The sequence below is a fragment of the Tachyglossus aculeatus genome, chromosome X4 (genome assembly GCF_015852505.1).
Source record: "Tachyglossus aculeatus isolate mTacAcu1 chromosome X4, mTacAcu1.pri, whole genome shotgun sequence".
NCBI lineage: Eukaryota > Metazoa > Chordata > Mammalia > Monotremata > Tachyglossidae > Tachyglossus > Tachyglossus aculeatus.
The window spans coordinates 8,520,519-8,534,004 of NC_052098.1; the positions used below are offsets into that span (position 1 = coordinate 8,520,519).

A 13,486-nucleotide genomic window follows, 5' to 3' on the forward strand; every position below is an offset into this window, starting at 1 on the left:
TTGCAAAATTCTATCACCTCCAAGTAGTCTTCCCTGATTAGCTCTCATTTCCTCACCTCCTATGCCACTTCAGCACTTCTGCATCACTTAGACACTAGGGTATTTTAAGTACTTGAGTACTCGTCCCCTCACTCCCCCCAACCCCCCCCCCACCCCCACAGCACTCTTATACCTATCTTTAAACTCTAGAGCACCTTTAATTTTAACACTCCTCCGCTAGATTCTAAGCTCCTTGAGGGCAGGGATCATATCTCTTAACTCTTTTGTATTCTTTCAAGTGCTCTGTATATTGGTCAGCACAGAGTTAGTGCTCAGTAAATGACTGACAAGTTCATTTATTCATTCATTATTTACTGAGCACTTACTATGTGCAAAGCACTGTACTAAGCACTTGGGAGAGTACAATATAACAATAAACAGACACATGCCCACAACAAACTCACAGTCTAGAGGGGGGGACGGGCATTAATATGAATAAATAAATAAATAAATAAACAAACAAACAAATAAATAAATAAATGGATTTATAAAGGAATAAAACATGAGAGAATTAGACAAGCCATGTTCTTAAAGCATTTTCTATGGCTGGGTACTTGGTTTGTTTACGTGTTATGACTAAGAAAAATCTTCACTCATCCTTGCAATCTCACACATAGATTTGCTAACGGGTTACATTTTCCAAGATCAGAAATGGAAGTGAGAGCCAATCCTCATAACGATGAGAAACGAAGGTATTTTGGGGAAAATTAACTGGCACAATCAATTTTATTGAAAATGTGCCCCTATGTTCCTGAATAGTACACTATTCAAGGTGTTACAGGTATGTGAGTAATTTATTTTTGATGGTATTACAGCAGGTCTTTGCTTTATCAAACCCCCATGTCTTTGTTATTGACCCTGTTAGGACACCTAGTTTACCTCTATCGATGACATGCTGTGAAATCTGTTGTTTGAATCCTTTTGTCCTGGATTGATAACAAAAAAGTGCAAAAAAAAAAAAACCACCCCATGTTTTCTGATCATTACAATAGCCTAATTCCAGTTAAGTCACAAAGCACACATTTCATGCGGCAGTACAAACACTCAGAAAGGGAGAATTTATAGGTCAACACAATTGGCAGCCATCAGCCGAGTCCCACAGAGAATAGGCTCTCAAGTCTTCCAAGGTTTTAAAGTAGAGAGCAGGGTGTTCGGTAATTTCTAACACAGTGATTTTTAATCAAGAAACACAATGAGCCATTTTGCAAAATGTATTGAAGTATGCTTTGGGTAAATGATTACTGGGCAGTAGTGAACAACACAATTAACCTTGAAAAAGAGAATTCCCATTCAACTAATCTTCTCCATCCCCCTCACCCCTGCTCAAAAAAAATCAGCATTTTGGTGTTACCATAGACACCATCATGAAGTTTGAAGTGAACAAATGATACCCCACCATCTGACTTACACAACTGAATGAATTTCTGAAACCTAATGGGGGTTAAATTCAGGAAATTCAAATTTTTGTCACCCTTGATGCAAAATGACTGGCATGGAGACAGACGATGCATACAATCACTACAGATACCAATTCACTACAGTCAGCATGTTATGCAAAGTAAGTGACAAAGAAAGTGAATCAGCAATATAAAAAAGGCACCCCACATTTTTTGAGAAGTTTTCAGCCTTTCATAGTAATAATCACCCAGCAGAAGGCATTTACAGAGGATTAATTACCAGCTGGTGGAGCTGATGTACTGAAGCATAGTCATTAATCCCCTGAAAAACTCACTGATTGCTTATTGCTGAAATCAAAGAAAAATTTCCATGAGATATCTAGTTTTGGAGTAGTCCCCACCAAAACTTCATGGAGCCAACACCCAGTGTGAATTCTTTGTAAACCCCTTCTCCTGTTCCTTCCACCCATGTCCGGGGTTGGGTGGAGAGGGGAGGGAAGAGGGAAATGTGTACTTTCTCCTACCTGTCTTCTTGGCTGGACCTTCCACTTCCCCATTAAAAAAACCCACGGAGTGTAATGGGGCTTCAATATTCTTCTTTTGTCTCTAAAATGATTACTCCCAACCCACCTCCTCACCCTCCAATTCATTTTGGCACCCCACAAAATAACTTTTCCTATCCAGCTACTTGGAAATCCCCTTTAGCTGTCTCCTGAGTTTTATATGGGCAGTCTGCCTTTTTTTTTAACTGAATAACATAGCTGACTGTGGTACATGTTGAAAATCTTGGCATCATGGCGGGAGGGAACAAGCCATAAAAATGATATCATGATTTTGGTATGAGTCATATCATGCAAGATTTTGTCAAGGCTTTACCCTTTTATTGCCTGTGGATGTATTGCACCATTTGATATTTATAATATTCAATGTTTAGGAATGCTACTTGACAAGCTAGAACAGGAGAAAATGTGTGGTTTGCAGCTGTGTATTCTTTAGACCGCCCACCATCAGTTCTGATTTCAACCTGCTGGTTGGTCTTTGGAATGACCTTTGAGGAACTGGCTGAACCCTTTTACTTTACCCATCTCTACAGTGGGGATTAAATACACACCCACTAACCACCTCCCACAAACTGGCTAAGTGGAGGAGATGATGAGCCAGATTCTTCCAGGGCATACAGACTAGTCTCCTCTGGCAACTACAGTGATCTTTTCCAGCCACAAGGCTGCAAAAGGCACTGGGAGAATGGTTATTTAGCAAGTCTTCTGGCTTCCTTCTTTTGTCCAGTGGGAGTCAGATTGCTAACTTTTCATTAGAAGCAAAAGGGTGATTGTGGGGCAGGGCTTGGGATAAAAATGAGAGACTCTGTCACATGTGGGGCCAGACAGGTGGAAATGCAGAAACAGAGACACAAACACACACCCACACGTATGCACATACACTTGACTAGAAAGCATATGGGGGAAGCACCTATTTAATGCTAACTCATATTCATAGCTAGTTCTTCTTCCTCCTATTGGTAAATTATTTCCGTGCCTATTTCTCCTGCTAGAGTGTAAGCGACTTCATGGCAGGGATCTTGTCCACCTACTCTACTGCACTCTCCCAAATGCTTAGTACAGTGCTCTGCACATAGTGGGTCCTCAATGAATACCTACTGATTGATTGATTCTCCACTGAGGCTAGAGAGGGCATGGTCCAGTAGGCCCTTTCCTGTCCTAATTTAGAGCGAGTGTGAGCTTTACCTAGTCAGGAGCCATTGCAGCTCCTGCTTCCTGCTGGCCCTCTACTTTGGGGCAGTGTAGGATGGAGTGGACACCTCTACAAAGTGTGGGAGCACAGTTCCAAGTCCTACTCCTCCCGGGAGTTGACAACCCTGCTCAATCAATCAATGATATTTACTGAGCACGTACTATGGACAGATCACTAATAATAATAATAATAATAATAATAATAATAATAATAATGGTATTTGTTAAGCACCTACTATGGGCCAAGCACTGTTCTAAGTGCTGGGGTGGATATTAGGCAATCAGGTTGTTCCATGTGGGGCTCATAGTCTTAATCCCCATTTTACAGATGAGGTAACTAAGGCACAGAGAAGTTAAGTGCCTTACCCAAGATCCCACAGCAGAGACTTGGCGAAGCCGGGATTGGAACTCACATCCTCTGACTCCCAAGCCCACACTCTCTACACTAAACCATGCTGCTTCTAAGCACTTGGGAGATCACATACAACAGGGTTGGTAGACACATTCCCTGCCCACAGACAGCTTACAGTTTAGAGGAGGAGCCAGATATTAATATAAATAAATGAATGAATTAATGAATAAATGCATTACAGATACGTAATTATGGATGCATTCAAACTTCTCAGTGTGAAAGAAATTCAGTCAATCAGTGGTATTTATTGAACAGTTACTGTGTGCAGAGTGCTATAGTAAGCACTTGGGATGGTACAATAGAGTTGGTAGACGATCCCTGCCCTCAAGGAGCTTGCAATCTAGCATGGGAGACAGACACTAAAATAAATTACAGATGGGAGAGAGAAGTAAAAGGGGATATGTCCATGACATAATGCTTGAGTAATAGTGTATGGAAGATATGGCTTCCATAGACTGTGAGCCCGTTGTTGGGTAGGGACCATCTCTATATGTTGCCAACTTGTACTTCCCAAGCACTTAGTACAGTGCTCTGCACATAGTAAGCGCTCAATAAATACAACTGAATGAATGAATATGGCTAAAAAGTGCCATAGGAGGATGTAAGTTCTTCTGTTCTACAACGGCACAGAAATGCTGAATAAAGAGTAGAGGGGATATAAGAAACTGAGATTAGATGTTAATCGGGGAAGGCTTCTGGAGAAGATGGGGTTTCAGAAGGGCTTTGCAAAAGGAAAAAACGGTGGTCTGTTGAATGTGAAGGGAATTCTAGGCAGGGGGAGGGCATGACCAAGAGGATGGTGTTAGAAGCGCTTAGTACAGTGCTCTGCACACAGTAAGCATTCAATAAATGATTGAATGAATGAATACGATCGAATGAAAAGATGAGAACAAGGCACAGTGAGTATGTTAGTTTGAGAGCAGCGAAGAGTGAGAGCTGGGATGCAGTGGAAGAACAGGGTTAATTGGCAGGAGGGAGAAACTGACTGAGTACTTTAAAGCCAGCAGTGAGGAATTTCTGCTTGATGCACAGAGAGACTGTAAGCTCCTTGTGGGCAGGGAATGTGTATGTTTATTGTATTGTACTCTCCCAAACACTTAGTACAGTGCTCCACACACAGTAAGTGCTCAATAAATATGACTGACTGACTGAATGAATGAATAACAATTTGAAGTTTTTGAGGAGCAAGGAGACATGAGCAGAACGAACGCCTTCCCTCCTCAAATCTGACAATTACTCTCCACTCCTTCAAAGCCTTACTGAAGGCACATCTCCTCCAAGAGACCTTCCCCACCTTTTCTCTTGTTCCACCCACTTCTGTGTCACCCTGACTTGCTCCCATTGTCCATCCCCCCTCCCAGCCCCACAGCACTTATGTACATGTCTATAATTTATTTATTTATATTAATGTCTGTCTCCTTCCCATCTCCCCACCCCTCAGACTGTAAGCTTGTTGTGGGCAGGGAATGTAAATGTGTCTGTTTATTGTTGTATTGTACTCTCCCAAGAGCTTAATACAATGCTCTGCACACACAATAAGCACTCAATAAATTGAATGAATGAATGAAAAATGACCTGGGCAGCGGAATGAAGTAAGGACTAGAGAGGAGAGGAGAATGGAGGCTGGGATACCAGTGAGGAGGCTGATGCAGTAGTCAAGCCGGATTATGAAAAATTCAACACACTTTCCCACCCTGACACCCTAAATCATTACTCACAACCAGCTAATTGAAAGACTGTCTACAGGATGTAAAGCAACCAAAAGTACATTAAAATCAGCATCATACTAATGGCAGAGTTTCTCAAACCACTCAAAGGGGTCACAGAGGTGCTCCTAGAGGTCACAGAGATACCTTTGGGTATCTGCCTTTCTCAGAGTGGAGAGTGTAGGCGTCACTGGATGCATTCATTAAAAGAAGCTCGGGTTAGTAAGAGCAGGAAGCCATGAGTTGCCATTCTGGAGCTAGCCAGGTGAAGGATTTATAAGGGCAAAGAAGCTTTAGGTTTGGACTCAGGACAGTGCCCCAGTCTCTTGCCTCTCATTACCTCTCTTCCTTGGAACATCCACCAACTTTGGCATGGAGGATCTCAGTCAGTTGTAAAGGGGATGGAAAGGAAGAGAGAAGAGGAAGATTCATGGGCTTAAAGGGAAAAAAAGCAGTTAACTAACATTGAAAAATCACAGTGGAGACCACCATATTCAAATATAGATTTTTTTTATGTACCATCAGGGCAAAGGTAATTTTTCTGATGCCACCTGTTCTGTTCAATTTGCCTATCCCATTCCACCCCCTCACTTCTTTCTGTGGGTCAATCAATCAATCAATGGTATGTATTGAGTGTTTATTCTGTGCAGAACATTTCACTGAGCACTTGGGACAGTTCAACAGAGTTGGTAGACACGATCCCTTCCCAACTTGCTGAAATTGCTTGAACTATAAGAGGGTGGGAGAACACCTATTTCACCTCCATTTTACAGATGAAGAAACTGAGGCCCAGAGAAGTTAAGTGACTTGGCACTTGGTGCAGCAGGAAAGTGGCAGAGTCGGGATTAGAACCTAGGTCCTCTGAGCTCCAGGCCTGTGCTCTTTCCATTTAGGTCACCCTGCTTCCCTATTCTCAATCTTCCCCTTATTCTGGGAATTACAGGGGACAAGTTGCCGAAGGCTGGGTTGAGAGGTGAAACCACAAAGGTGTTGAAAGAAGTGTTCAGAAGTGTGGAAGAGCAGGAGTGTCAGTCAGGTGACAAGTTTCTCTTACAGGAGAGTAACAAAAAACTCACAGTACAAATTACATTTTAGGAGAAAGAGTTGGGAACTGTGCTGAGCAAGGCAAACTCCCATAATGCCAGGCCTCTCAGCAGAAGATGGAGGAGGTAAAAAGGAGAGAAAGAGGATGAAGGATAGAGGTGAAACTGGAGGGGCCGATTCTACTCCAATGCCAGGACGAATGTCCAGAGATCATTTGGTATTCCAATTCTGGTTGGGCAAGGCTACAATTTCCCTCATCCTTAATCTTCTAAGCATTAATTAACATTAAAAGTGTGTTCGTACATGCTCAAATAGCTCCCTTTTCTGCAGTCTTTGCTGCATGTAGGTAGCATTACTTCATTGTTGAAAATACAGGGGAAGTCTGCAAGGAAAAATCCTATTGTAATGCAGGACAAAAGAGTCCTGACTCAAGACTGAGGCTTTAATCACCCCAATGGACCCAATGTTATTTTTCTTTGGACATGATTGCTGTGTTCGGTTAGGGAATGTTTTTGCAATAAAACACATTTTACTATCCTGATAAACACTGAGCCATTATTCATTTTATTTTCCTCAAATCCAGTTTTAAGCCACTTTGTTAGATGTAGTGTGAATTGTCATTTCTTCTGTTCTTTCTTCTCCTCAGAGTCTTTATGTACAACTAGAATTTGCCAGGAAATGAATGAAAAACCTTTACAAGAGTGACAACCTTTCCTCTTTGGCTTTTTCCTTTCTCCTTGAACTTGATATATATGTTATTAAATCCCTTTACTTAAAAATGTTACTCTCTGCAGTACTTTTTGAAGTGCTTAGTACAGTGCTCTGTACACAGTAAGAGCTCAATAAATACCACTGACTGATTGATTAAAACTCTGGACTAAGGCACAAAAGAAAGCAGATTACTTTATGACTACGTTAGTAGACGTCCCATTTGGAAAACAGATTATTTTCAAAACCCACCCTAGAAACACTTTTTCATTCTTCCTCTGACCATCACCAACTGATTCCAATATCCACTGTTCCCAGTTTGCTTGGGATCCATTCTGTGTCCGGTTTTATGGTTAATCCTTCAGGGTTGGGGCCCCAAACAAATGATGCACTGAGTGCCGATTTTCAAATCTCTACCAATGGGAAGCATCTCTCTCTCCTTCGATACTGTCACATTGACACAAAACATCTTCAGATGAGAATTGGCAATCATTCCTGCCTCAATTTTGCAGTGCAGTTAAGTTCCTCTCAAGATGACAGCTCTGATACCAGCTGATGGAGGCAGACCAAATATCTTATCTCAAATCAAAATAATATAGCAGCAAGACTTGAATGCCTTTGAAGAGTAGTCTGAGAAAGTGGAAGGACTCTGAACTTGAGGGGAGAAATTGGACCCGGATTCTAATTTCGTGTTTGCAGTGACTCTAAGATCCTCTCTGGGAGAACCAGTTCTTGGGTGTTCTTATAATGCTATTTGTTAAGTGCTTACTATGTGTAAAGCACTTTTCTAAGGGCTGAGGTAGGTACAAGTTGATTAGGTTGGACACAATCCCTGTCCCACATGGGATTCACACTCTAACTTGGAGGGAGGAGGCTGTAACCCCCATTTCACAAATGAGATAACTGAGACACAAAGAAGGGAAGTGATTTGCCCAAGGTCATACAGCAAGCAAGGAGTAGAGCTAGGATTAGAACCCAGGTCCTCTGACTCCCAGGCCCATGCTCTTTCCACTAGATCATGCTGCTTCTCCAGTTGCGACACCTGCTCCACTGGACTAAAGATTTGGAGTTTCCTACCTCCAAAGAAAGGCAGGAAATGAAGTGCATAGTTCCACAGGTAGGTCAAACATGGCCCCCTGTCTTCAAAGCTCGTGTGTGTAAGGCCTGGAGCCAAAACACTGCTAGAGTTGAACTGGCACAAAACCAGCTGGTAGACATGATCGCTGCCCTCAAGAAGCATACCATCTAATGGAAGATCTTAGAATCTGAAAGCGGGCACTGGTATCCCTAGCAAGCCACCCTCTAGCATGGGCATGGATGACTGGTACACTGTCTATATTCTGTGCTTACATGAATTTAACTTACCCACTTTCTGATAAAGGAAATTTAAATCATTCATGCCAGACCCTGTAATCTGATCGCAGTCCCCATACCGGATGAAAATTGAGCACAGAGCCTGGGACAGGGCCGTGTAATCCCTACAGAAGGTGCAGCATTATACAGACTCCTCACATCTCAGGTAGAAGATGTTCTCACTCTGTAGTATTTGTCACAGGCCTTACATTATTTAAACCCGGGTTTTTCTGTGTTCATATGCTATCAAGGTCCTTTCCCTCCTAAAAGAAGGGCAGCCTTTAAATCAATAGGAGGGTCTTTCAGTACAAGTATGAAAATACATTGAATCAATCAATCAGTCAATCAATCATATTTATTGAGCGCTTACTGTATGCAGAGCACTGTACTAAGCACTTGGGAAGTACAAGTTGGCAACATATAGAGACGGTCCCTACCCAACAGTGGGCTCACAGTCTAGAAGGGGGAGACAGAGAACAAAACCAAACATATTAACAAAATAAAATAAAGAGAATAGATATGTACAAGTAAAATAAATAGAGTAATAAATATGTACAAACATATATACATATATACAGGACATATATACAGAGAGAATGATTTCATTCTCATTTTGCAATTTTTCCCATTCATCTGTTATTTCTCTCATTCCAGCTTCTGTAGCGGTGGATCATGGAAACATGCTGCTTTAACTCCTTGGGTCGATCTGCAAACTGTTTCCCCTTGCTTGGAATTTATTTTAGCCTCTGTCTCCCCTATTAGATTTTAGCTCCTTGAGGCCAGGGATCGGGTTTACTAATTCTGTTGTACTCTCCCAAGTTCCTAGCACTGTGTTCTGCACAAAGTAGACTATAAGCTCCTTGAGGCAGGGATCATATCTACTAATTCTATTGTACTCCCAAGTGGCTAATACAGTCTTCTGCATATGGTAAGCTCAACCTTTAGACTGAAAGCTCGTTGTAGGCAGGAAATGTGTCTGTTATATTGTTACAATGTAATAATAGTAATGATAATGGTATTTGTTAAGCACTTACTATTTGCAAAGCACTGTTCTAAGCAATGGGGGGATACAAGGTGATCAGGTTGTCCCACGTGGGGCTCACAGTCTTAATCCCCATTTTACAGATGATGTAACCAAGACACAGAGAAGTGAAATGACTTGCCCAAAGTCACACAGCTGACAAGTGGCGGAACCAGGATTAGAACTCATGAACTCTGACTCCCAAGCCCATGCTCTTTCCACTGAGCCACACTGCTTCTCTAATGTACTTTCCCAAGCACTTAGTACAGTGCTCTGAATAGGGTAAATGCTCAATAAATATGATTGATTGATTGATGGTAGGTGCTCAATAAATGACAATGATTAATTGAAAACATACTCCATCTGACTGGAAATGGTAGGGGTAAGTTTTCTAGGTGGAGTAAGGGTTAGAGAGGATGAGGAGGATGCAGAAAGGATGCTCAGAGATTAGGAAAGTCATTTCTCCCCAGGCTTCCTTCCAATGTATGTTTATATATTCTTATTCTTAGTTCCTTCCCCTACCTGTAATTCATTTCAGTGGTGTCTCCCCTACTAGACTTTGAGATTCTTGGGGTCAGGGACTGTATCCTCCTACTCTATTATACTCCCCAAGTGGTTAATACAGTACCCAGCCCACAATATGCACTCAATAAATACCAATATCATTGACTGATGAACTGATACATACACTTTAAGTTTGAGATTCAAAGCACAGAACCATGTGCACCCTGGTTTAATGATTGAAAAAGGAAAAAAGCCCCAAGTAATCTTGGAAAATACAAGATCCCAGAGTAAAAAAACAACAAAATGTTGAAAATACCCACCCAGGAAATGAACAGTCCAATCTTTGAGACTATAGGCAGCAGTGGAGGGAGAAAGAGTGGATTACCAGCTAAAGGAGGGTAGAGATGAACACTTACTTTGCTTCCAGTGCCAGAGCAATGATGCCTGCAGCCATAGGAGCAGAGGCTGAAGTTCCCGTGTGGTTATCTGTGCAACGCTGCCGCAGGTCCGTAGTGATCTGTGAGCAATGAAAGAGCAAAATTTAGATTGCTAGTGTTTCACAGCTGTGGCTGTGAAAGCAAATAAATCCCTTATGGCCTGAGTCACATGCAGGAGGACCCAAAATAAAGTCCCAAATGGGCAGCTAGAAAAGGATGGTTCAAATTCCAGGTCCCTTCCCTGCACCCAATCCTGTTCACAGTGATTCGTTTGCTCCCTTCCACCTTCTCATTGAAATTACCACGATTTGAAAATTGGCGCTCAACTGCTTCTAGGAGAGTCTAAGAAACTAGTCACAAGCACCCATTTCATCTAAATAAACTCCACCGAGAGTGAAAGATATGCCAAGAAAAATACCTGTAGTGTTAAATCCTAGCACCCTGGAAGGTAGTACACCTAACGGTTGATCTCACCTTGCCAAATGGCTTCCCAACTTCTTTCTTGTTAGTCTTTTTCCTGTTACCAGCTTTTGCTTCTAAATCAGACTGAGCCATCCCATTCAGATTCTCAGGGCATCCTTTTCCCAGATGTAAGCCTGGATTGATGGAGTTCAGGGTCCCCTTCCTCTTCTGTGCTCTGAGAGACAGCGTGTTATTTGCCACGTAGCTATGAATGCAGCTCATTATTTCCCTGCAGCTTTTCCTTTCACCAAGGTAGCCAAGAAATAACTGACCTGCTAAGGACGGGAATGAGATCAGTAACCCATCTCATGAGCCACTGAACATTTACTGGATGGTAATAATATTCAACCACTACTGATTTGGGCTGGATCTAAACCAGTGGTAGAAGACACTATCTAATTCCCCTATTTTTTATTTTCCAATCTGCTTCCACTTAGAAGCATTTCGCTTTTAGCATTTTAGTATTTGTACAGGAAGCAGCACGGCGTAGTGAATAGAGCATGGGCCTGGGAGTCAGAAGGTCATGAGTTCTAATCCAGTCTCTGCCACTTCTCTGCTGTGTGACCTTGGGCAAATCACTTCAATTCTCTATGCCTTAGCAATCTCATCTGGAAAATGGGGATTGAGACTGTGAGCCCCTTGTGGGACACGGACTATGTCCAAACCTGATATGCTTGTATCTACTCCAGCGCTTAGTACAGTGCCTGGCACATAGTAAGCACTTAACAAATGCCATTATTACTATTATTATTATTGTTAACTCAGTACCATTCTTTTATGCTCAATAGGGTGGATTTATATTTAGTTTGGAGTCTTCATCCACGCAAGTAACGACCTTCATTTTGATGAATATTATTCCGCTGTAGATCTACAAACGTAGAGATTAGATGTATTCAAAAGCAGGTGACTCCTTCCCATAGGGCCAGAATGAATCTCCGCCTTTATTTTACATTCTAAAATAACAAGGCAGTCACGAACTCTATTTCACCAGCCAACGATGACCAGTCAGGTTTGGGGCCTGGAGTTCAGAAAGCTTTCTATCATTCTCATTTTACTTCATTCTCAAGTCTTATTATTTTTTCAGTGATGAGAGAAAAGATTGAAGGTCTTTCAGGATTTTTCTCCCCCACCCCTCCATGGAGCTCTGAAGCTGCTCTCCACTCAGCTGCACAGATAACTTCAAGTCCCCAAAACAAATCCAGAAAACAGAGTGTGTGTGGAGAGTTTCTATCTTTCAAATAGCCTCTTTTCATTATATGAAATCACTGAAACAGACACTTTCCAAAGCCTGGAGCTAAGGGATCATTTCACTTAGTGCCTCTCACATCATGTGATCTCATTTTATATAAGACCCACATATGCATTTTCCCAGGCACATATAGCCCAATATACAGGAGTGGTTTTCTGCTGGACTTGGGAGGGGGCTGGCCTCCATATCCAGTGTTTCTCCTTCCCGCAGGTTTGAGGAATCTTCTCGTGGAGGCTCACATCTCCTCCTGCCTTCAGGACATCTCCATCTGGATGTCTGCCCGCCACCTAAAACTCAACACGTCCAGGACGGAACTCCTTGTCTTCCCTCCCAAACCCTGCCCTCTCCCTGACTTTCCCATCTCTGTTGACGGCACTACCATCCTTCCCGTCTCACAAGCCCGCAACCTTGGTGTCATCCTCGACTCCGCTCTCTCATTCACCCCTCACATCCAAGCCGTCACCAAAACCTGCCGGTCTCAGCTCCGCAACATTGCCAAGATCCGCCCTTTCCTCTCCATCCATACCGCTACCCTGCTCGTTCAAGCTCTCATCCTATCCCGTCTGGACTACTGCATCAGCCTTTTCTCTGATCTTCCATCCTCGTGTCTCTCCCCACTTCAATCCATACTTCATGCTGCTGCCCGGATTGTCTTTGTCCAGAAACACTCTGGCCATGTTACTCCCCTCCTCAAAAATCTCCAATGGCTACCAATCAATCTGCGCATCAGGCAGAAACTCCTCACCCTCGGCTTCAAGGCTCTCCATCACCTCGCCCCCTCCTACCTCACCTCCTTTCTCTTCTTCTACAGCCCACCCCGCACCCTCCGCTCCTCTGCCGCTAATCTCCTCACCGTACCTCGTTCTTGCCTGTCCCGCCATCGACCCCCAGCCCACGTCATCCCCCGGGCCTGGAATGCCCTCCCTCTGCCCATCCGCCAAGCTAGCTCTCTTTCTTCCTTCAAGGCCCTACTGAGAGCTCACCTCCTCCAGGAGGCCTTCCCAGACTGAGCCCCTTCCTTCCTCTCCCCCTCGTCCCGCTCTCCATCCCCCCATCTTACCTCCTTCCCTTCCCCACAGCACCTGTATGTATGTATATATGTTTGTACATATTTATTACTCAATTAATTAATTAATTAATTAATTAATTAATTAATTTTACTTGTACATATCTATTCTATGTATTTTATTTTGTTAGTATGTTTGGTTTTGTTCTCTGTCTCCCCCTTTTAGACTGTGAGCCCACTGTTGGGTAGGGACTGTCTCTATATGTTGCCAACTTGTACTTCCCAAGCGCTTAGTACAGTGCTCTGCACACAGTAAGCACTCAATAAATACGATTGATTGATTGATTGATTCTCTCCTCTGCACCGTGTGTGTGTGTGTGTGTGTGTGTGTGTGTGT

General features: G+C 42.8%; 1 protein-coding gene across 1 annotated transcript in view; it reads right to left on the bottom strand.

The window, feature by feature from the left end:
* The window catches only part of PCSK5 (proprotein convertase subtilisin/kexin type 5), a 414,129-nt gene that overhangs the window by 213,837 nt on the left and 186,806 nt on the right, over nt 1–13,486 (bottom strand). Inside the window, exon 9 of the mRNA XM_038769509.1 lies at nt 10,352–10,452. Within this exon, the coding sequence (XP_038625437.1) occupies nt 10,352–10,452 (101 nt within the window). The remainder of the gene's footprint in view (nt 1–10,351; nt 10,453–13,486) is intronic.